At 43.5% G+C, this 25,941-nt stretch overlaps 1 protein-coding gene across 1 annotated transcript in view; it reads left to right on the plus strand.

Annotated features, from left to right (window-relative positions):
• nt5dc1 (5'-nucleotidase domain containing 1) overlaps positions 1–23,971 on the plus strand; it is a 531,068-nt gene extending 507,097 nt beyond the window's left edge. The window contains exon 12 of the mRNA XM_080192585.1: positions 22,108–23,971. Within this exon, the coding sequence (XP_080048711.1) occupies positions 22,108–22,229 (122 nt within the window). The 3' untranslated portion in view covers positions 22,230–23,971. The remainder of the gene's footprint in view (positions 1–22,107) is intronic.
• The last annotated feature ends 1,970 nt before the right edge of the window (positions 23,972–25,941 follow it).

Below are 25,941 nucleotides of genomic sequence, written 5' to 3' on the forward strand. Positions count from 1 at the left end.
AGGGACTACAATGGTTCAAGAAGACTGCTCTCCACAACCTTCTCAAGCAATTCAAGATGGGCAATAAATGCTGACCTTGCCAGCTATGCTCACATCCCACGAATGCATGAAAATAAGTTACGTGGACATTTATAGAGTGCACAGATGAATTGAAAGTCTGATACTCACAGTTGCACATGAAGGGCCAGTAAGTTGCTGACAGAGGTTCTGTCCTGACCTGCAGGCCAAAACGCAGAATTTCTGTTAATCATAGCAAGTAATTTTACGTGGATTAAGATAATTCTGACAAGGTGAATCCTCTGTTTGGATTTGAGTGACAAGTTCATTAATAAGTGCACGCTGCAAAATTTAGCAGCTGAGAAATTCACACCTGACTTCATTTCACTGAGTATTCGCTCAATCTACCTGGATTGAATTAAATAGGATTCAATCTATCTTTGGAGATATTGAAGAGGTATACATGCCAAAGACACAACTGCCTGGTCCAGGTCATTTCTCTCATTTCACTGCAATCCAGTGCGCTTTCCCCCGCTGCCCTTTCTCCTGTCCCACCTTGCTGCCAAGCATTCTGCCGCTCGTTTCTGAATACTATGCACTGCCCGTCCCCTTGTGTGTACATGCACTCATGACCTACTTAATGTTAAGTTGATTTTTCTCTACACCCAAGCCAGGTCTGTAACATTGTATCCTGCACCCTCTCCTTTCCTTCTCCCCGATGAACTCTTATGAACGGTAGGCTATGTCTGTATAGCATGCAAGAAACAATACTTTTCACTATCCCAATACATGTGACAGTAATAAATCAAATACAAACCTTAATGCAAGATCTTTATTAAAGCTTAATATATTTATTAATGATCAGCTTTTGTGGGAGACTGCACTTGCTGTTCTGCATCTTTTAGCTTCCAATGTCTGAACATTTGACTATTGGTGCAGAGTTGCATCGGTCTCATTATCTGTGGTCTGCACATCAGAATTAACCTAATTATCAAAGCAATAATCACAATGATTACAGTTATGGGAGATAAAATGGCATTGTTTATCTCAGCATTTCAGCATAGCACACTCAGCTGGATTCAATTTAACATAATGAGGTCAGAATTACAGTGGGGATCATGGGCCTACAGAAATGAGGCAGAACTGAGGCTTCCAACTTCCTGAGCTGGGGTTATTTAAATATGGGTGCGAGGTGTCGCAACTCAGAGCAGCAATTTGCTGCTGTAAAGAGGACAGGGCGGAGAACAAAAAACGACTGTGACGAGCGATATGCAAGTAAAGCCTCTATCGTTAATCTTTAAAAACAAAATACTGCGGATGCTGCAATCGGAAACAAAAACAGAAAATGCTGGAAAATCTCAGCAGGTCTGACAACAACTGTGGGGAGAGAATACAGCCAATGTTTCAAGTCTAGATGACCCTTCGTCAGAACCGTTCTGTGGCAAATCTTTGGAACTCTTTGCTGCAAAAGGCTGTGGAGACCAGGTCATTGAGTGTCTTTAAGACAGATACAGATAGGTCCTTGATTAATAAGGGGATCGGGGATTATGGGGAAAAGGCAGAAGAGTGGGGATGAGAAAAATATCAGCCACGATTGAATGGCAGAGCAGACTTGATGGGCCGAGTAGCCTAATTCTGCTCCAATGTCTTATAGTCTACTTCGACTGTTTTTTTTAGGTTCAGACTGTTCCTGGCCAGAATATCACAAGAGCAATAATACAATGGCAAGAATGTGCTGGAGCTGGAAATCTGAAATAACAACAAGAAGTGCTGAAAATAATCAAACAGGCCAGGCAGCATCCAGCACTTCACCTGACGAAGGATCAGTACTCCGAAAGCTTGGGATTTCAAATAAACCTGTTGGACTATCACTTGGTGTCATGTGACCTCTCATCAGCATCTGTGGGGCTTAGCAACTTAACTTTCCAGGTCAATGACTGGATGCTGCCAAGCCTGCTGACTACTTCCAGAATTTTGTGTTTTTCTTTAAAACTCTGAAGAGTAATCCCCTGCTGATTTTGGATGTGCTCCAACTTTGACATTATCTTTCTGTCCTGCAGCTACATCTGTACACATCATGAAATTTTATTTCAATGCAGAGAGGCCAACTGGGGAAAAAAAGGGGACACTTGACCGGAGAATGGGTTGGAGTTTTGTTTCAGGGGAACAATGTGCCCAGTATTGAGGTTGAGGATGCTCATCTAAAAAACTTTGCCCACCACAATTTGTAAAATTCTTTGCTGACATTCTGCCTCCAGGATCCTGTCAATGCTCCATCTGCTGCTTCCTTGAAGATCCATGCTGCTCCCCAACGCACAAATGTGTACACACACATACCTCTGCCACAGTGCTCAGATGGATATCCTGGCACCTTGCTGCGGCACGCTGGCACAGTGGTTGCTGCCTCACAGCGCCGGGGATCTGTGTTCAATTCCGGCCTCAGGTCACTGTCTGTGTGAAGTTCGCCCATTCTCCCCGTGTCTGTGTGGGTTTCCTCCGTGTGCTCCGGTTTCCTCCCATAGTCCAAAGATGTGTGGGTTATGTTGATTGGCCATGTTAAATTAACCCCAGTGTCAGGAGGATTAGCAGGGTAAATATGATGTGTTATAAGAATAGAGCCTGGGTGGGATTATGGCTGGTGCAGACTCAATGGGTCAAATGGCCTCCTCCTGCACTGTACGGATTCTGTGATTCAATGATATATTCAGAATCCCCTCTCCTCAACCCCAACCCCCCCACCCTTTTCCCCACTCGCCTTCAATCCCCTTAGATCTGCCTGGATCCTGCCACATGGGTATGCCTGGACCCCTTTGGCCCTGGGCTTGCATTAGCTCTGAATTTGCATCTCTCCTATTTCCCTCTTGCCATCTCCGAGCTCATCTTGATCACCTCCTGTTGCCTCAGTCCAATTCCTATTAAATTGCTGATCACCCAACTTCCCCTCCTGCTCCCATGTCAACATACATCATAAATTGATACTGTAAACAGTTTTGTCTCCTTAAACCTGTCATCATCATCTAAAAAAAAGCTCTTGACTCTGCCATCCTTACAATCCCATCTCCAATCACATTCCTCTCCAACGTCTTTGATGATATTGTCGCCTCTCAAATCCATTTTGTGAACTCTCAGTTTGGGTTCCACAAAGGTCACTCCTCTCCTCACCTCATCGCAGTCTTGGTTCAAAAGAGCTGAATGCCAGAGATGAAACAAGAGTGACTGCCCTTGACAGCAAGGCAGCATTTGACACAGTGTGGCATCAAGAAGCCTAGCAAAACTTGAGTCAGTGGGAATCAGAGGACAACCTTCTGTTGTTTAGAGTCATATCTGGCACAAAGGAAGATGGTGTGGTGATTGAAGGTCACTGCAGGAGTTTCTTGGCCCAACCATCTTCAGCTGCTTCATCAATGACCTTCCTTCCATCATAAGGTCAGAAGTGAGGATGTTCGCTGATAACTGCACAATGTTCAATATTATTCACAACTCACATTGAAGCAGTCCAAATGCAGCATGATCTGGACAATATTCAGGCTTGGGTTGATGAGTGGCAAGTATCATTCACACCACACAGCAAGAAGGGATCTAACAATTATCCCTTGATACTCTATAGCATTACTTTCGCTGGATCCCCCACCACCAACATCTTGGGGGTTACTATTGACCAGAAACTGAACCGGACTAGCCATATAAATACTGTGACTAGAAGTGCAGGTCAGACACTAGGAATACTGCGGCGAGTAGCTCACCGCCTGACTCCCCAAAACCTATTCACCATCTACAAGTAGTAGACCAGGAGTGTAATGGAATACTCTCCACTTGCCTGGATGAGCTCCAACAAATGCGCTTGATTGGTACTCTTTCCACGTTCAGTCCCTCCATAACCAACGAATAGTGGAAGAGTTTATACCATCTACAAGATTCCTTAGGCAGCACCTTCCAAACTCACTACCACTACCATCTAGAAGGATAAGAGCAGTAGATACCTGGGAACACCAGGTATTTGAGGTCTCCTTCCAAATCATTCACCACCCTGACTTGGAAATATATCGCTGTTCCTTCACTATCCCTGGGTCAAAATCCTGGAATTCCCGCTCCAACAGCACCGTGGGTGCACCTATACCTCAGGGGCTGCAATAGTTCAAAAAAGCAGCTCACGCAACACCTTCTGAAGGGCAACTAGGGATGGGCAATAAATACTGATGTAGACAGTGATGCTCATATCCCATATTGAATTTTTTAAAAAATCTCCAATCTGGATTCCACCCCTGCGACAGTGCCTAAACAGTTTTTATCATAGTCACAAATGATGCAGGAGTTACAGTACGTCATTCGGCCCCTCAAGCCTGCTCTCAATTAGATCATGGCTGATCTCCTATCTCAGTACTATTTTCCAACACATCCCTTGATGCCTTTTAATATCTAAAAATTGGCTGATCTCTTCCTTGAATATACATCCTGTGAAAGATAACATTTCCTGCCTCATTTTTCCTGTCTTCTCTGACACATTTGGCTACGATGTGGATATGCCGGCGTTGGACTGGGGTAAACACAGTAAAAAGTCTGACAACACCAGGTTTCAGTCCAACCGATTTATTTGATCATAAGATCACTAGCTTTCGGGTTAGCCCCTTCATCAGGTGAATGGAGAGTTCTGGCCCCTGACAGAGCATATAAAGCACAGATAGTTTACAGATTAGAATGTGAATCAGTAATCTGTAAACTGTCTGTGCTTTATATGCTCTGTCTGAGGCCAGAACTCTCCATTCACCTGACGAAGGGGCTAACCCAAAAGCTAGTGATCTTACTATCAAATAAATCGGTTGGACTGAAACCTGGTGTTGTCAGACTTTTTACATTTGGCTACACCATCTTCCTCCAGCACCTCTCCATTGCTGTCCTTTAGGGGTGGGACTGCTCTCTCACAGCTCCATTTTTATCTATTTAATCCTAGCCAGACAATCACATGCCCATGAATTATCTTCTGTTTCTGTTCTAGTGTTCCTCAAGGATCTATCCTTTGGCCCTCCACTTTTCTTCTCCATGCTGCCCCTCGATGACATCATTCAAAAATGCAGCGTTTGTTTCCCACACGTACATTGATTGCACCCAGCTCTATGCCACCAACTCTTGACTCCTCCACTGTTGCTAAATTATCAGGCTGCTTATCCAATATCCAGTTAAATGCTAGGAAGAGTGAAGCCATTGTTTTAGGTCCCTTTTCCAAGTTCTGTTCACTAGCTGTCGACTCCATGCTTCTCCCTGGCAACAATCTGAGATTAAGCTAGTCTGTTTGCAACCTTGGTATCTCATTTGATCCCGAGATGAGCTTCCAAACTCAATCATGTCATCACTTAGGTCATCTATTTCCACCTTCATGACATTGCCTGATTTTGCCCCCTGCTCAACTCATCTGCTGCTGAAGCTTTCATTCATGCCTTTGTTACCTCAAGACTTGACTATTCCACTGCACTCCTGGCTGGTTCCCAACATTTTGCCCTCTATAAACTTGTGGTCATCCAAAGCTTTGCTGCCTTTGTCTTTACTTGCAGTAAGACTCTATTCCCCTATCACTCCTGTGCTTAATGAACTCCGTTGGCTCCCAGTTAAACAACATATTGGGTTTTAAATTTTCATTGTTGTTTTCAAACCTCTGCATGCCCTTGCCCTTCTCTATCTCTATAATCTCCTCTAGCCCTGCAACACACCAAAGTATTTGTGCAATCTAATCCTATCCTCGTTTGCTTTCCTAATTATAATTACTCCTGTTGCTGGTTAGGCCTTCAGCTATCTAGATCCCAAACTCTGGAATAGGGTAGGGAGGTAGATTTGAGACCAGGGAGGGATCAGCCATGATCTGATTGAATGGCAGAGCAGGCCTGAAGAGTTGAATTGCCTACTTCTGCTCCTAATTCTTGTGTTCCTAAGGAACACTTTCTGTACAACTCTGCCTATTTATCTCACTTTCCTCCTTTAATACATTGCTGAATACCACTTTGACCAAACTTTTGGTTATCTAACCTGGTACTTCCTTCTAGGACTGAAGGTGATACTTTGTTTTATAATGTTCTTGTGAAGTACCTTGGGACGTTTCATAATGCATAAGGCACTATATAAATATAAGATCAAGTTGGGCTGAAGGGCCTGTTTCCATGCTGAAAACCTCTATGATTCTTTAAGGTGTTCTTGTAGTTGTGAACCCAGAATTAGAAGCAAGCAATTGTGGTTTAGATTTCCGCCTAAGGACACACATATGGCCCCTAAAGAACACATACACCCGACTCCTTTCAAACACTCAGTGCACTCCTATCTAGCTAACAGAATACTTGCATCAAAATACCGAATAAATTATTCCAGCAAAGCTTTAGGAAGGATGTTTTGTCTACTTACCTTATAGACTCGTTGGAGGATAGCCCATGTGACACATTGGACTAATTTTCTTTAATAAAGTGTAATATTATAGATACTCGTTCACAGACTAAAGTCTACAAGTATCCAGGCACGAACATGGATCATATCTTGGCTAATGGGAAGGAAGCAGAAGGTAGTCATAGGGAAGTCTAAGTGGAGGGGAATATTGTGTAGACTGTGCCAGGGAACCTTTGAAGCCCTTGCTTCTAGTAGGTATAAATAATCTGGATTTGCAGATTACACCAAACTGCTAAAGTTTGTGGAATGGGTATGGTGACAAGATCTTCTAAAGTGAGAGTAGCAAGCTTTATACTTCGGCTGAGTATTGACACATGCAAAGCATTATGTGTTTAGAAATGAAAGTAGGATGCACATGCATCACTTTGGTAGAATAAAAACAAAGCAACAAATATGCTTGGTATATTGCCAAGATGTGTACAATTTTGTTGTGAAAGCAAAATGCTGCAGATACTGGAAATCTGAAATAAAAATAGACTAGGTCTGTACTTGTTGGAGTTTAGAAGGATGAGGGGGGATCTTATAGAGACGTATAAGATAATGAAGGGGATGAGTAGGGGTAGAGGTAGAGAGATTCTTCCCGCTTAGAAAGGATAGCAGGACTATAAGAACATAAGAAATAGGAGCAGGAATAGGCCATCTAGCCCTTCGAGCCTGCCCCGCCATTCAATAAGATCATGGCTGATCTGAAGTGGGATCAGTTCCACTTTCCAGCTCTCTCCCCATAACCCTTAATTCCCTTGTCTGTCAAAAACTTATCTACCCGTGACTTAAATATATTTAGCAAGGTAGCCTGCACCACTTCAACAGGCAGAGAATTCCAGAGATTCACCACGCTTTGAGTGAAGAAATTCCTCCTCAACTCCGATCTAAACTGTCCCCCCCAATCTTGAGGCTGTGCCCTCTCGTCCTGCTACCCTTTCTCAGCGGGAAGAATCTCTCTACCTCTACCCTATCCATCCCTTTCATCACCTTATAAGTCTCTATAAAATCCTCCGTCATCCTTCTAAACTCCAATGAGTACAGACCCAGTCTACTTAGTCTCTCTTCATAGTCCAACCCTCTCATCTCCGGTGTCAGCCTAGTGAACCTCCTCTGCACTCCCTCCAAGGCCAAAATACCCTTGCGCAAGTGCAGCGACCAAAACTGCACACAGTACTCCAGCTGCAGCCTCACCAGTGCCCTATACAGTTGCGGCAAGACCTCCCTGCTTTTATATTCTATCCCCCTCGCTATAAAGGCCAGCATACCATTCACCTTCTTGATCACCTGCCGCACCTGCAGACTGGGTTTTTGCGACTCATGCACAAGGACCCCCAGGTCCCTCTGCGCCGTAGCATGCTGCAGCTTTTTGCCCTTTAAATAGTAATCCCTCCTACTATTATTTCTACCAAAGTGGATAACCTCACACTTGCTAACATTGTACTCCATCTGCCAGGTCCTCGCCCACTCGCTCAGCCAATCCAGATCCCTCTGCCGACTTTCCACACCCTCCGCGCAATTTGCTTTTCCACTTATCTTCGTGTCATCAGCAAATTTCATCACTAGAGGGCACAGCCTCAAGATAAGAGGGGGGTGCAGTTTAGATCAGAGTTGAGGAGGAACTTCTTCACTCAAAGGGTGGTGAATCTCTGGAATTCTCTGCCCGTTGAAGTGGTGGACGCTACCTCGCTAATTATATTTAAGTCACAGGTAGGTAGGTTTTTGACAGACAAGAGAATTAAGGGTTATGGGGAGAAAGCAGGAAAGTGGAACTGATCCACTTCAGATCAGCCATGATCTTATTGAATGGCGGGGCAGACTCGAAGGACTAGATGGCCTACTCCTGCTCCTATTTCTTATGTTCTTATGGTTACTTCCGGTCAAGCTCTGCAATTTTGGCACATACAAATCAGGCATACTGTTTGAATTACATTTTGGTTTAATTCAATCTATCATTGTTATCAATGAACGAGTGCTCACGGTTTCAAGTTTCCCTCCCGTTTGTTTTTAACTCTAAGCGCAGGATGGAATTAACTCTCTCTCATTCTTCAGTTGTTTTGTTCTATAGTGTGAAACCTTTCGTTGACACTAAAACCGAACTATCCTTGAAAACTATGTAAAACTCTTTAAGAATGCTTTATTGGAACTTATGGTTCAGTTGGCATTTCATAACTTAACATTCCTCTGTTCAGTTCAAATCCAAAGATGCTTCTGGCGATTGGGCTGGCTCTTTGTGGTGCTAGGTGCTATTACGCTTTTTCAGTGAGTTACTCAGTGAGTCCAATTCCAAGCTTGGCTACTGAGTGTCATTTAGAATTGGTTAAAACAAGGGATAGGTCAAGTTTGAAAATGAACGATGATAGTGATTGCACCGTTTATTTATTGTCACTGTGGCACTTTTTACTTTCATTAGTGTCAGCCATGACTCAGTTGGAAGCACTGACACCTCTGAGTTACAGGGTTTTTGGGTTCAAGTCAAATGTCTGCAAGAGCACAGTCCCTGTCGCCTGCCCATTCTCCAAGCCCCGGCAAATCTTCTTCCTTGGATGCTTATCCAATTCTTTTTTGAAATCAATCATTGAATCTCCTTCCACCACACGATCTTGAATAATGCACTCCAGATCATAACCACTTTACTGCTTGGAAAAGTTGTTCGTGTCATTTTTTACCAGTTCTTTAAATCAATGTCCTCTAGTACTCAATCCTTCTGCTGTGAAGATTGCCAGAGGATAGCTATTCAACAACTGTCTATTTCTTTCTTTAATCTGCAGTTATGTCTGCAGTTTCTTTCAAAGGACCCACATTACCATTGGTTACCCTTTTACTTCTGATCAGTTGTAAAAATGTTTGTGTCGATCTTTATGTCCCTTGTAAGTTTCCCTTCAAATCACTTTTTGCAGCTCTTACAATCTTTTTCTTCCTTTGCTGTTCTTTGTATCTCTGCTGCCTGGACTTCACGTTTCTTTTGTATGCCATTACCTTTTAGTTTTATGTCAATTCACATCTATTTTCTAGATTATGGTCAGAATCTTTCAATGCCCATGTGGGCACCTGCCAATCCCACTATAGCCATAAATTGTGTCATGATGATGTTGGGAAGGGGTTCATGATGCCATTATGCCGCATCACTAGAATGCGCTGGGTGGCATACACGAATCATGGAATCATCATCACAGAATCCCCACAGTGCAGAAGGAGGCCACTGAGTCAGCACCAACTCTCCGATAGAGCGTCCTACCCAGGCCCTATTCCCATAACTCCATGTAATTACACCGCTAATTCCCCAAATCTATACATCTTGGGGTACTAAGGAGCAATTTAGCATGGCAAATCAACCTAACCTGCACATCTTTGCACTGTAGGAGGAAACCACAGTACCTAGAGGTAACCCATGCAGACACGGGCAGAATGTCACCCAAGGTCAAAATCGAACCCGGGCACCGTGAGGCAGCAGTGCTAACCACTGTTCAGCATCGGAAGTGGGCCTGCCTTAATTAAGGGGCCTGCCAAAGGGGCTGATCGACTCCAATTTTCAGAGTCCCGTTCATTTTTAGGATTGTCACATGGGCAAAATGGGCTGTCAGTAATCACATATTTTTAACTTTAAGGATCCAGGGCAGGTTGTAAGGGCCAGAAAGAATAGAGAAGTGAGGAGGTAGGAGTTCCAAAATGGGTGAGAGTTTGTGCATTACTGATTATTTATTGGTGCATCCTGTTCATTTACTACAGTTTGGGAGGCTTAAACCATTTCAGAAGCTTTCTGCTGATAGTTTTCATCATAATTCAGGTCAAACTTCTGCCAAGCAGAAGGTTTGAGATGGGCATTATTTATTCTGCTAAAGCAATTTTCTCAGTTGAGGAGGAGAGGGCAAGAAGAGAGAGGAAGCCACTCTAAACGAGACCTTTGAATGGGCAAACATAAAGGATTAGTGCATATCACTGTCAGTCTTACACCCATTCACCTTCATTCTGCATACTGTCCTCCCAATTTAATCTGTTTCCACTTCACTCTTACTCTCCTCTGAGATCCCTGCCATTCGATGACCAGTGGATCTTGTTCCACACTCGTGCCAGTTCCAGAATTTGTTCTTTCGTCGGAGTTAGCAATGCCAGATTTGGTACTCCATCACCAGCTTGGCTTTACTCCTGAGCATTGTGACTCTGCTTCTCCTGTTAAATCAATAGCGCTTTTATGTGTTACCCCTCTATACGCCTGGACATTGTGTCCTCCTCCTCAGTATCACTGGTTTAAGTGCCCAGCACATTGCGGGAATGTGTGTTCCATACATGCCTGCTATCCTGTCTAGTCCCAGCCAGGCTTTAAGGGCACAGGAAGATGTGTCAACTTAAGCTCTTGGCTTCACACCTTAGAACCCCATCAAGAACAAGCTCACACATAGGCATTTCTTCAAGGTTACATGGGGCGTCCTTACTTTTTTTTTATTAATTCAATGCTGGCTGGCCGGCATTTATTGTTCATCGCTAGTTGCCCTTGAGATGGTGGTAGTGAGCTACCTTTTTGAATCGCTGCAATCCATGTGCTGTGGGTTGATCCACAGTGCCGTTAGGGAGGGAATTTGACCTAACGACTCTGAAGGAACAGTGATATATTTCCAAGTCAAGATGGTGACTGGCTTGGAAGGGAATTTGCAGGAGGTGGTGTTACCATTTATTTGTTGCCCTTGTCCTTCTAGATGGAAGTGGAAGGTGCTGACAAGGATCTTTGATGAAATGCTGCAGTGCATCCTGTAGATAGTACACACTGCTGCTACTCACCTATGCAGTATGGAAAAGGTCACTGACCCTCTTCCAGCATCGCATACAGGTCTTTCGGATGGCCATCCGACTGCTAACTAGTGATGCTACCTCTGACCAAGCCTCCTTTTGCCATCATGTGGCAGCATTATCTCCTGTTGATCACTGACAGCATTTGTTAGCACTCGCAGGCATGTATCAGAGAGGCATGGTGCTGATTGGCTTTTTGGCTCCTGAGGTCATTGCTACTTTCCAGGCACAGTTTCTGCCTCACTTTCAACATACACCACTCTCTCCCACAGTTCTTCCTCAGACACACGTCTTCCTTCATCTGTTTTTCAACCTTCTGCTCACAGCCAAACAGATCCAGGAGCCTGCCCCCGCACCTCCCCCAAATGCACCAGCAGTGCTGGCCCTCTCTCTGTGTGAGCCTCATTCTGGCCAGCTATTAATTGCAGTAAAGTCTGACAACACCAGGTTTTAGTCCAACCGATTTATTTGGTAGTAAACGCACAAGCTTTCGAGGTTTCCCTCTTCGTCAGGTGAATGGAGAGTTCTGGCCTCAGACAGAGCATATAAAGCACAGACAGTTTAGAGATTACTGATTAGATTATAAAACCTGGTGTCGTCAGACTTTTTACTGTGTTTACCCCAGTCCAACACCGGCACATCCACATCACAGCTATTAATTGGCCAGCGTGTGATTGCCCTCAGGGGTTGACCGCAAGCGGGAATGGATTTCACATTCATTTTCAGTCCTACTGATCAGGCTCTTCGACAGCCTAAAAATTCAGGCTTATCTTTCTTTTATTTGGTTGTGTCGTCCTTACCTGGCCTGACCTAAATGCGACTCCAGAGCCACAGCAATGTTGTTGACTCTCAACTGCCCTCTGAACACGGGCAACTATGGATGGGCTATAAACGCTGGCCGACCAGTGATGTCCGTGTCCCATACATGAACAAAAAAAAACAAGCTTTTTTCCTTTTTACTGGTTCTATATTAAGATGGATTATTCCTGTAACCCCTCCCATTGTTCATCTATCATTTTACCCAATAATTGTCTTGAACCATTTGCTGTCGTCATTCTCATCCTGTTGATGTACAATTTTAGTAACTATTAAGTTCCTCCTTTTGAATGAAACCTAACGTCGAATTTGATCATAGTATACTCACTAGTTAAACATTCTCTTACAATTTTAAATTATGAACTACATCAAGCTCATCACTCATTATGAAACCTAGGTATGGCCTAATCTTTTTTGGTCGAGTAAACTATCTTGAATGAACTACTCTCGGACTTGAGCTTCTCCACTCTTTCCAATATCTATGAAAATTGAAATCCCTCAGTTAAAATTATTTTGGCTTTTCTTCAAACCCCTCTCATCTCTGAATTAATAGATTCTGCCACTTCATTTTTTTGCCTTCAGAATACCTACAGACAACTGCTAATACAGTTTTAAATCCTGTTTTATACCTGAATTTTAACCATAGAGTCTCCGTTAACCTATATCCACTCTCACCAATATTGTAACAGTATCATTGATAGATAAGACTACAGAAATAGCACATGAATGGTGCAACATATCACCTTTTAATCTATATCAGATTAAGATTCGAAACCTGTCATGAGAAAAAGCTTTTGAAGTTGTTGGTTTGTGAGAGCTATTTTTTTCCACTGCTATATACACTATGTGGTACGTAAAGTTAAGGGCTGGAATTTCCTGCCCCGCCTCCCACTCCCCATGGCAGGCTTTGCGGTGAAGGGGATCTTCTGGTCCCGCCAAAGTCATTGGCCGTTTGCATTGCTCACCGACTTCTGGGGAACAAGGGCAGGAAAATTATGCCCTGAGAAGCACCACGTTTTGGGAGTTTGTGGTTTTTCCTCAGAAATGTCAGTGTAGGACAAATCATGAGTTTTTCAATCATGAGTCAGCTCCATGTTTGATTTACTGCATCATATGTCCATTGTGAGTTGCAAAGCTTCCCCTTTTTCTGCCTAATTGCTAATGGGATTGCAATGAGTAGCTAATTTCCTTCAACTATTGCTCTTTTTGATATATATTAATACCTTGGGCTTGACCTTGCAGACATAATTTCAAAGTTTGCAGATGATGCAAGATGCAAAAATGTATTGAACAATGAGAAGGACAGTAACAGAGGGCACTGAGAGGGAAAATAGATTAAATTTAATGCAGTTTTTTTATGAAGGGAGAATGAAGAGAGGGAATATGAACCAAATGGTACAATTTTACAGAGGACACAGGACCAGTGAGACCCAGGGATTTACTTGTATAAGTCATTGAAGATGGCAGGACGAGTTTGGAAGGCTACCGCATAGCCAATGGGGTATTTGGAGTACAAAAGCAAGAAGTTATGCTTAACCTTTTAGAAGTTACTAGTTAATCCAACTGGAGTATTGTGTCTAGTTTTGGCCACCACACTTTAGGAAGGTTATTTGAAGCCTTAGAGTGGGTGCTGAGGAAATTTACAAGAATGGTACCAGGAATAGAACAAAGAACAAAGAAAATTACAGCACAGGAACAGGCCCTTCAGCCCTCCAAGCCTGCACCAACCATGCTGCCTGACTGAACTAAAACGCTTACCCTTCTGGGGATCATACCCCCCAATCCCATCCTGCTCATGCATTTGTCAAGATGCCCCATTGGAGAAGCTGATTCAAATGTATTTGTGATTGACATTGAATAATTGCGTCACACTTTTATGTCGATGTGAAATGCAGATGGAACAGCCCACGAGATTTTCCACTCAGTCGCCGAACCCAACTGACGAAAGCGGAAGCAGAAAATCCACATCCACCAACGCCGCCCCCCCCCCCCCCCCCCGGCCTGGTGGCACAGTGGTTAGCACTGCTGCCTCACAGTGCCAGGGACCCGGGTTCGATTCCTGGCTTGGGTCACTGTCTGTGTGGACAGTGTCTGCATGGGTTTCCTCCCACGGTCTGAAAGATGCGCTGGTTAGGTGCATTGACCCAAACAGGCGCCAGAGTGTGGTGACTCAGAGAATTTCACAGTAACTTCATTGCAGTGTTACCATAAGCCTCACTGTGACTAGTAAATAAACTTTAAACTTCTCCCCAACTGCCGACTCCATTACCTGACTGCAACTATGTTTGAACGAGACTGCTCACAACCTCGGTGTCATATTTAATCCCAACCACATATTCCGTTCTGTCACTGAAATGAATCTGTTTCCACCCCTGTAATGTTGCCTAACTGTCCCTGCATAGGTCATCTGCTGCTGAAAGCCTCATCTGTGCCTTTGTCACCGAAGGGCTTGACTGTCCTAACCCACTCTTATCCTGCCTCCTACATGTTTCCTGCCATAAACTTCAGATCAAAAAAATGATGCTGCCTTTGCCCTTTGGTGCTCTTAGATCCGTTTACCTATCACCCCTGTGTTTGTTGATCTACACTGACTCTCAGTTAAACAGTGCCTTAATCTCAAAATTCTCATGCTTGTTTTCAAATCCCCTCGGGCCTCGCCCTTCCCTTTCTCTGCCATTACTTCCAGCTCACAATCCTCCAAGATATCTATGCTCCTCTAATCCAGTTTCTTGCGTGTGTTTGATTTTAATTTCACTGCCATTGGTGGCTATGCCCTCACTCCAAGGTGCTAAAATCTCAATTTCCCTCGCTAAACCTCTCTGCGTCTAGTTCTTGTTTCTCCTTTAAGACACTCCTTAGTGCCTACCTCTTTGACCGAGCTTTTGCCCATCAGCCCTTATGTGTCCTGGTATCAAATTTTGTTTATAACAGTGTGTAAGTCTAAATGTCTTGGGACCTTTTATTAAGTTAAAGGTGCTACATAATTACAAGTTGGCCTTCATTGCGAGAGGATTTGAGTATAGAGATAGGGATGTTTTGCTACAATTGTATAGGGCATTGGTGAGGCCGTACCTGGAGTATTGTGTGCAGTTTTGGTGTCCTCATCTGAGGAAGGATGTCCTTGCTATAGAGGGAGTACAGCAAAGGTTTACCAGGCTGATTCCTGGGATGGCAGGTCTGACGTATGAAGAGAGACTAAGTCGGTTAGGATTATATTCATTGAAATTTAGAAGACTGAGAGGGATCTCATTGAAACTTATAAAATTCCAACAGGGTTAGACAGAATAGATTCAGAAACAATGTTTCCAATGGTAGGGTGTCCAGAACTAGGGGGCTATAGTTTGAGGATAAGAGATAAACCTTTCAGAACTTCTGTTAAATTAAAAGCGGAGGAATTTAGAGTAGCTAAGAGTAGTGGGCGAGAAGAGGATTGGGAAAGGTTTAAATGTCAACAAAGATTGACAAAGAAGTTGATAAAGGAGGGTAGGAGAAGCTATGAGGCTGGGCTAGCACTTAATATAAAAAAGGATAGCAAGAGTTTTTATAAATATATAAAAAGGAAGAGGCTGGCTAGGGTGAACGTTGGTCCTTTAGAGGATGAGAAAGGGGAGCTAGTGGTAGGGGATGGGGATATGGCTAAGGTCTTGAATAACTTTTTTGTTTCTGTCTTCACGGAGGAGGACGTGAATAATTTGCCGGGTGTTAGCGATGGAAAGGTGGTAGGAATGGAGGGTCTTAATGACATTACTGTTACTAGAGAGGTGGTGCTCGACAGACTGGAGGGGCTGATTGTGGACAAGTCCCCAGGACCGGATGGAATGCATCCGAGGGTTCTGAAAGAAATGGCGGAGGTGATAGTGGATGCCTTGGTGGTTATTTTCCAGACGTCGCTGGATTCCGGGGAAGTGCCGGAAGATTGGAAAACGGCTAATGTTACGCCGTTGTTTAAGAAGGGTGCCAGGCAAAAGGCGGGGAATTATAGGCCGGTTAGTTTAACGTCTGTGGTAGGTAAAATGTTAGAATCCGTCATTAAGGAGGAAATTGCGAGGCATCTTGAAGGGAATTGCTTGATAGGGCGGACGCAACACGGTTTCATTAAAGGGAAGTCGTGTCTGACAAATTTACTGGAGTTCTATGAGGATGTGTCTAGGGCAGTGGATAGAGGAGAGCCGGTGGATGTGGTCTTTCTGGATTTTCAGAAGGCGTTTGACAAGGTACCTCACAAGAGGTTATTGCAGAAGGTCAGGGGACATGGATTTGGGGGTAGGGTGTTAGCGTGGATAGAGGATTGGTTGTCAAATAGGAGGCAGAGAGTGGGGGTCAATGGGTGCTATTCGGATTGGCGGTTGGTGACTAGTGGGGTGCCCCAGGGGTCGGTGCTGGGGCCTCAGCTATTTACCATTTATATAGATGATCTGGAGGAGGGAACCGAGTGCAGGGTGTCGAAATTTGCTGATGACACCAAGATTGGGGGAAAGGCAAATTGTGCGGAGGATGTGGAGAGTCTGCAGAAGGATCTAGATAGGCTGGGCGAATGGGCCAGGAAATGGCAAATGGAATTTAATGTTGGCAAGTGTGAGGTGGTCCACTTTGGTAGGAAGAATGGTAGGAAGGACTATTACGTGGCGAAAAACTGCAGCAGGCGACGGTGCAGAGGGACCTCGGGGTCCTTGTGCATGAGTCGCAAAAACCCAGCTTGCAGGTGCAGCAGGTGGTCAGGAAGGCAAATGGGATGCTGGCCTTCATAGCGAGGGGGATTGAATATAAAAGTAGGGAGGTCTTGCTGCAGCTGTATAGGGCATTGGTGAGGCCGCAGCTGGAGTACTGTGTGCAGTTTTGGGCGCCGCACCTGCGCAAGGATATTTTGGCCCTGGAGGGAGTGCAGAGGAGGTTTACTAGGCTGATACCGGAGTTGAGGGGATTGAGCTATGAGGAGAGGCTGAATAAACTAGGCTTGTACTCGTTAGAGTTTAGAAGAATGAGGGGAGATCTCATTGAGACGTATAAGTTAATGAATGGGATGGATAGGATAGAGGTGGAGAGACTCTTCCCGCTCAAAAAAGACAGTAGGACTAGGGGGCACAGCCTCAAGATAGAGGGGAGGCGGTTTAGAACGGAGTTGAGGAGGAACTTCTTCACTCAAAGGGTGGTGAATCTCTGGAATTCTCTGCCCGTTGAAGTGGTGGAGGCTGCCTCGCTAAATATTTTTAAGAAGCGGGTTGATGGGTTCTTGATAAGAGAGGGGATTAAGGGTTATGGGGAGAGGGCGGGAAAGTGGAACTGAGCCACAACAGATCAGCCATGATCTTATTGAATGGCGGGGCAGGCTCGAAGGGCTAGATGGCCTACTCCTGCTCCTATTTCTTATGTTCTTATGTTCTTATTACTCCCAGAGGGTGGTGAATGTGTGGAATTCACTACCACATAATGTAGTTGAGGCCAAAACATTTCTGATTTCAAGAATAAATTAGATATAGCTCTTGGAGCTAAAGGGATCAAGGGATATGGGGGCAGGGGGAGGAATCAGGATATTGAATTTGATGATTAGCCATGATCAAAATAAATGCTGGAGGAGGCTCAAAAGAACTGAATGGCTGACTCCTGCTTCTAGTTTCTATGTTTTCTTCAACTCTTTTCTGCTCTTTATGTTTTGTCTCCTTCCATTGCCTCTTCTTTTTATTTTGGAATTGAAGTCCTAGCTGATTGCAGATACACCATCCTCAGGATTTTCAGTTAACAACTTTTGTGACTGAGAGATAGAAGCGCTATGGAATTGTACGACATTGAAACATAGGCCTGTGATTCTGAGTTGAGATTTTGGTTGTCATTTTGAATAACGAGAAAGCCCCATCTCGATGTTATTTTGCACTTCCTCAATTATCAGTTAAGAAAAGCAACAAAAAATTGTGTGGTAAAGACAAAATACTGCTGGAATCCGAAACAAAAGGAGAAAATGCTGAAGAAACTCAGCAGGTCTGACAGCATCTGTGGAGACAGAATAGAGCCAACGTTTTGAGTCAGGAAAACCCTTCGTGATGAAAAGTCATCCTGACTAAAAATGTTGTCTCTATTCTCTCTCCAAAAATTGAGAGGCTTGGATTTAATGGTGAAGTGGATGCACAAGATTAAAATCCTCAGCTGAGAAAGTTATAGAACCCTTTTTTTGGGCATGTAATTAGATTCCATCACATCTTTTTTGATTTAGCAAAGTGAACAATCTATCCTGATGAAGTCTAAATATGGAGTGATTTATAGAGTCACGCAACCAAAATTGGTTTTGGATTATTTGCAAATGTGCAAAAAGACGTTATAAAATTCTTCATTAATGGAAATTCTACAACCATCCATAAGTTAGTATTAAAGGAAATGTGAGCGTCTCAGACTATGTGAATGCTGTTGTATAGACTGAAAAGTTGAGGAGAAATTGATTTTGGAAGGCGTCATCCCTGATGCTTACCAATGATTGCAGCCAAGTTTTCTTTAATCTCCGGAAGTCATTGTGCTAAAATTTGGATTGGTTTCTTTTCCACTGAAAGTGTAACATTTTTTGATTTGCATAGTTCTTTATATGGATAACATGTCATAGGTTCAGCAATATTAACAATGATTTGTTTGGGATAAGACAATGGCATTTCTCATTGTTAAATATCAGTTAGCCTTTTAAGTAATAGAGATTTAGGTGGCATGGTGGTACATTGGTTAGCACTTCTGCCTCACAGCACCAGAGACCTAGGTTGAATTCCAGCCTTGGGTTACTGCTTGCACGTTCTCCCCTTGTCTGCGGTCATTTCCACTAGGTACTCCAGTTTCCTTCCATAGTTCAAAGATTGCAGGTTAGGTGGATTAGCCATGGTAAATGTGCGGGTTATAGGGTAGAGGCCCAGATACAATGCCATTTTGGAGAACCAGAGCAGATTTGATGAGTCAAGTGACTTCCTTCTGCACTGTATGAATTCTATAGTTACTCCTAATGTTATTTCCCTGCTGGTAGTCTGATCTTAGGATGAGATAGAGCAAGTGGGAAGTTGGAAGGATTTGCAACCGACTGCGTGCTTTTTACCTGAAAACACTTGTGTTGAGCAGAGGAGAATCTGTTTGGGATTGTTGACACTTACTTGCCTGCATGGTTGAAATTTTAGCCAAACCTTTAATGGGATGGCCAAAACTCACAGCCAAAATCAATCTGTGTACACATGCAAATCAGGAGGCCTTGCAGTTTTCTTGAGGAACCGAGGGAGTGTAGTTTTACGGTGAGGGGCAGGAGAGTCAGAGGGGATTTGAGAAAAAATGTTTTCACTCAGAGGCTTGTGGGAATCTGAAATGTACTGCCTGGGAAGGTATTCGAGGCCGGAAACCTTACAACCTTTAAAAAATATTTGTAAGAGCATTTGAAATACCGTAATATTCAAGGATATGGGACAATTGTGGGGAAATGAGGTTAACCCGCCTTTAGTGGTAGATATTCTTGGATCACGCTCGATGGGCCGAATGGCCTTTTCTGCACTGCATGACTCTATGAAAATGATGGAATGCAACGATGGTTTTTTTTTGGAACCACTGAAGACCATGAGGCAAAGACACATATTGGCTTCCTTTAAATATTTTTGTAGTGCCAGGCAGAGCCTTGATAGTCCTTTTGGGTTCACAAACATCATCTGACTCCCAATTTTCGCTTCTTCCCAGGGCTCAGTTCCAAATCCAGCCCAACCTCCCATTGCTACCAAAGTTTGCAGTTAAAATGTAAATGAGATTAGAACATGAAGAGGGTTCTGGCTTTTTGAAGATGACCTTGGGGGGAGCATTACAGGGCCACTACCTCTAATGCCATCATTTTTGCACTCAATGTCTCTTTCTTAATTTATCTTTTGGCTTAAACTACAACACAATTATAGCAAGTTAGCCATCTAAGAATTTCAGTGATAATTTTGCAGCAAGATAATACAACTTTATGTTTGTGAAATAGTGATGTACATTCTTTTTCACTTCCAACTAGGATGTGTATCTCCTCCTAGGACTATAAGACACTGGCAGTTCTCCATCAGTAAGATGATGACTAATGCTGAATATATTTGAATATTGGTCACAAATGTTTCCCCCTGCCAATTCCTTTTTGTGCGGTTGGAAGATTTTTAAGAACAGCTGCACTTAATCCTAAATTTCCCACTTGTTTTCAAACGACACACTAGATATGGCAATCATAACAATTTACTTTACTAAAGTATCTAATCCAGTCGGTTCTTATTTAAACAAAATCATTCATCTACATAAACATAAACTTTGTAAGTTTGCAGAATTCTCCCAACCAGTCCGTGGCAGATTTGGTGGTGGGTCAGCATGGAGAATCAGGCAGGAGCCAAAAAAGATGGAAACCCACCAACGTAAAATCCTGATGCAGTTTTCTTAGTTGAGGGATGGCGAGAGTGAGAGGTGAAGGGTTGGGGGTGGGGGTTTGGCGGGGCAGGGAGTGTGGGTAATGGCGGGTCACCCTTTGTGTTGCAGATGCCTTTTCTCTTTTATTTGCATCTCATGAATGCTCAGTAATCAAATACTTTTTCTTACTTTGCAAGTTTCCTGTGATTCACCACAGTCGAAGTTGCGTAGCTATCTGATGGAAGTAAGAGATAGATGTTTCTGTTGCTCATGATACTTGGAAATTATTACGTCATTGAGAACTACGCTGGTTTGGCAGTTTTAACCTCCTTATGTATACTCAAAGAAGATTTTATTTAATTGTGCAAAAGATGAAAAGATATGCGGTGTTATTTACAAGTTCTCATCAGATTTGAAAGGCGACCGTGGCCATTTATGGTTTCTGCAAATATTTTTTTCTAATTTGCTTAAAACGCCATTGTAAAGTACCAGTAAGGTGAGTTCATTTCACATGGAAAGTCATCTGAGTTATTGAGGGTAAATTATGCAGTTGGTATCATGGCACTGATGTAGCTATATATAGTTTCAGCCAGTTAGCAGGAAACATCAAAGCGTTGGTTGGAGTTTCAATGTACATTTCTATGTGTGATATAGGCATATACTGTTGTTCTCACATAACAAGGGCGATTCTGCTATCAAGAGATTCCAGCTGCACCTGATGGATGAGATCCACACCGGGCGTCCCGCCCTGCTAGCATCTCCCAGTGCCAGATTACTGGTGGTGTCACATCCGCGCTGAAAGTTGGCAGGGAGGTGCATAATTTAAGGAAATAAGCATTTCCATATCATTTAAATGTGATTCGTGGGTTTACAGGAGCTCTCCACTTTCGGGGAGCCAGTGGCCCAACCCTGCTATAGTGAAGGGGGAGCAGTCAATGCCCCCCCACAGGATGAGGCAGGGGGTGGTGGCGGGGGGTAGTAGCAGCCTGGGCCCCTGGCAGTGCCCAAGGTCCAAGTGTCAATGCCCAAAGGAACACATTGATAAGGCATGGGGCAGAGCCAAAGAGGTGGGGCCTAATGGGGATGGGGCCTGATAAGGGCAAGGCCTCCAGGAGACAATCTGTAGGGGTAGGAGTGGTCTTGCTACTACTCTGCTTAAGGATTGGTGGGGAAGGGAGGCCATCGATCAGGGATGGCCATCGGGGTGCGAGGGGGATCAGTCTGCCAAAGGGGGTCAGGACTGCAGGGGTTGGGGAGGTCGAGGCTGCCGGTAGGACTAAGATCGGAGGGCTTGAGGCGAGAGACCGGGGCTGCGGGGTGGGGTCAAGGCTGGGCATGAGCAAGCTTGGATGGTGAGTGTTCGGGCCATGGGAGGGTGGAGAGCTGAGAGGTCAGCAGACAGGGGCCACTGTGCTTAAGCTGATCTCAGCGCTGACAGATGGGTGCATGCACAGTGGCGTACTGAACACTATCCTGCTGGCCTCCCGGTCGGGGATAGGCTGCACCCCTTGAATTTTGGAGTGAATCATGCTTGTGCTCTGTGCAGTGCACAGATTGTGGAGGATGCTTCTCTGAACTCCCACTGAAAAAAAAACGTGATTTTTTTCCAGTTTTCATGCAAATTCAATTTAGAATTTTTTTGGGAGAAGCCCACCCAACATCTTTATGTACAGTATTGAATCTATTGAAGGTAAGTCAAGCTGTCCCTAAGAATGTTTTTTTTCCTTTTTGCAGATTTGTCAATTGACCACAAATTCCCCAGGTTTTGTCCAGATAAACCGAGATTCACAGGTTATTATCCAAGGCCTCCGGCAGCCCTGATTCCAAGGCCCAGTGAACCAATAACACAAGAATAAGCATGCAAGAGCTGTTATCTCAGCCTATGAAGAAAAGCAAGACCCTCTGCAAAGGAACACATGTTTTGTCTCTAGTGTGGCTACTGTGCGTCACCTCCGTAAGAGAAGTTTCTGTACTGTTTAAGTGCATTTAGAATCAGCTATACTGATGGTTTTATTTTTGAAAAAGCTGTTATTTCTTTACTTTTTTAAAATTCCTCTTTTAGTGTTATTGGTTGTAGGGGTAGCATTAATCAGTCTCAATATTGTTCGGGCCTGTTGATTGTGACATTGGTGGAAGTAACGTCATTCCATTGATTACAGGGCACTGTGGTAATGAAGGATGTTTGATAAACCTTTATTTTTTGTTTCAAAAGGGAGAATAGTGAGAAGAACTGTGCATCATTTGGTTACAATAAAGTCAGACCCAAGTAACACAATGATGTGTTTTGATGTGATTTATTTAATCATGCTGTATGTTTGTTAAAATTTTTAAAAATGTTTACCCTGTGTTTTTTCATGAAGTGAACAAGCAAAGTTCTACATTCTACTTGTATTTATATACACTGGAACCAAATTGATGTCCTAGAAATGATGCCCGATAAGCCATATTACAATGATCCAATTAAGTTGCATCAGCCATGTATTGTCATGTGGTTCATGACTGGGTAACATATAGAAAATAGCAGCAGGAGTTGGTCATTCAATATGATTACAGTTGATCCTCTATCTCAGCGCCATATTCCCACACTCTCCCCGCAGCTCTTGCTGCCGTTTGAGTCTAGAAATCTGTCTATTTCCTTCTCAAATGTATTCAATGACCTGGCCTCCACAGCCTCCTGTGGTAAAGCATTCCACAGGTTCACCACCCTGAGTGAAGAAATCTCTCCTTAATTCAATCCTAAGTGGCCTACCCCATATCCAGCGACTGTGACCCCCTTGTCCTGGACCACACCCGCCCACCCTAGCCAGAGGAAACATCATCTTGCATCCAGTCTTCCCAGCTCTGTCAGAATTTTATATGTTTCAATGAAATCCACCCTCCTTCTAAACTCCAGTGAATACAGGCCCAGTCAACCCAATCTCTCCTTATACCGACAATCCTGCCATTCCAGAGATCAGTCTGGTGAATGTCTATGTCTAAACCTGCTACACTGTTGTATGTGTTAGAGATATGCAACACCAGTACAAAATAAAAATCTCATGTTAAGCACAGCTATAGCATTGGGAACAGGAAAATAGTTTTGCTGATTCTATCCCGTAGCTGATACAACTGTTGAAGAGCAGCAAAAATCATTTGAGTGTTAATTGTTGAATTTCCCTGACACGACTGCTGGGGAAAATGTGTAATCAGTTATGTCATAGCATCTTCAAGCTTATAGGCATGGGAAAAGGACAGTAGTATTAAAAGGGAACAAAATCAACACAAAACAATTGTATTGTGTAACGTAAAAACAGTTTGCAAATGTTGATTTTGGACATTAATAGAAGTATTTTTCAATATTTAGTGAATAGATCTAATGAACAGTTGATTAAATTGAAATTATAGTATTTGTAGAAAAATGTTGACCTCTATGGTTGTTGGATGCACATATTGTACTCTGCTTCAGTTCTCAATAACTGCATAAATCTGGACATGTTCAATGACATATTGTAGATCCTACTTGGATTCAGATGTACTTTGTAAAAGTGATGTGGGCTGTGAGTCAACCAATAATATGTAAACATCAGCTTCATCTTTGGTTTTGTACGTTAAAATAAAAACCAGCAAAAAAAATGTGTTTCTTTGCTTGATACTTCAGAAAGAAGTCTTTACAGCTCTTCTTTAATGCACTATTTTACAGTTTCAAAGCTCAGGTCTATTTTGTTTCTGTTCAGACCTTCAGAAAATTAATGTATGGTTCATCTGCAAAGTCGGGCAGAAAACAGGAACTCAACTATAGGCTTGAGAGCCCATTTCCAGCAACCTCCAATAAAACACCGATCATCCTGGGTTGGAGGTGGTGAGCGGTCACTAAATATTTGCTTGCTTCCTCTTTGACATGCCCCTGGAACCTATGGAGATCCAAAGGTATGAAAATGTTAATAGATATCTTCAGGATCCTCCTGCCACTGAAGCACCAAATCATTGTAGACATCAAAAACATGAGGTGGGATCCCATGAACATTGCAACCTATCCCATTTACACAGGAACACTAGGTCTCTAGCCTAGTAACTAGTCGTGGGAAAGACCCTGAAAACTCTAGGGCAGTGCAATGTAGGCAGACCTGATACAATGGACCACTTGTCCCTTTTGCTGCTTCACTGAACTTTGGACAGAGGAAAGCCTCCCTTAGGGAAAACAGTTTCTAAATGGACCCTTGTTTAATGTTTTAGCTTCTTTGACAAATTTCTGATTGAACAATGAATTTGTATATAGGATTTCTGTAGAATTTGCACAATAGAAACCCATGCATGTATGACATTTTGCCAATCTCTTTGAGTAGCAGACTTCTAACTGAACTTGGGAATACTGCAGGAAGGATGGGCCCCTTTTGAGTAGATTTGTTCCACACACTCTTACCCTGCCCCCACATCAATTGTTCCCACCACCACAAACAAGACTGCACATGTGAAGGAAACCTCAAACCAACCAGTGAATGTAGCTCAGAACTTCAGAGTGCAGAGAGAGCATACAATACCCAGAACCTCCATTCCACCTTTCATTTCAACCCCAATTTACTTTCAACTCCTTCATGATCAAAGCCCATTTCTGTTGACCATGAAAACTTTCAGGCTTGTAAAAATTAATGATATCAGGACAGTCAATGCAATATACAAGCCATGCGCATCTAAATAATGCACAATCCACCATGTATATCCAGTATTTTACCACAACACCAATAATCTATACACTTCAAATAAAATACAATTTGAAAAACAGAAATCATTCTCAGGAAGTGAGCGTCCTTGGAAAAAACACATTACCCACCCCTACTGGCCCTTCAGAAGAATGTGGTGAGCCATCTTGAATCACTGCAGCCATGTGGTGAAGGTGCTTTCATAGTGCTGTTAGGGAATTCAAGGATTTTCATCAATGACGATTGACTATATGACCAGGTTTGGATGGTGTGGGATTTATTTGGATGAGAACCTGGAGATGATGGTGTTCCCACGTGCTTACTGCTATTGTCCTATGTGATGGAGGACATTACTGTCAAATGGCCACAGGGCATTCTCTGGTTAATTCACACACTAGCCACATTGTGTTGGTGGTGGAGGGAGTGGATGAAATTTTCTCTGATATTGGCAAAGGCTGATAGTGGGTGTTGAAACTGCTGGCACCAGTGGCAGTTTTCTCTACCATGTCAGTCATGACTTAGGAAAAAACAGCAAGGGGCAGGTCCCTCAATGTCATGCTGAGGGGGTAAGTTCTGATTGTGCCATTCCACCAGCAACTTAGTTTTTTGAAGATCGGGGCACCATTTTTAAAGGCCATCCCTATGCACAATAGCTCACCAACCCTCACAACCACCAGGGGACAGTTTATGGGTAGTGTCCAGACATGACTTCCCATCTTGAGTAATGCACTCACCTCAGCTCCTCTGGGAGTTCTACGCACCACGTGCAGCAAATTCTCTGATCTCACTACAGCGGGAGGATGGCATGAATGGCTGGTAAGATTGTGCCCAAAGTCTTTTCTGTTCTCCCGGCTGAGTACCTCTTGATGGGTTTTGGGTCAAAACGACTCTT

This window comes from Carcharhinus amblyrhynchos, chromosome 7 (assembly GCF_965287045.1).
Source record: "Carcharhinus amblyrhynchos chromosome 7, sCarAmb.v2.hapA, whole genome shotgun sequence".
Taxonomy (NCBI): domain Eukaryota; kingdom Metazoa; phylum Chordata; class Chondrichthyes; order Carcharhiniformes; family Carcharhinidae; genus Carcharhinus; species Carcharhinus amblyrhynchos.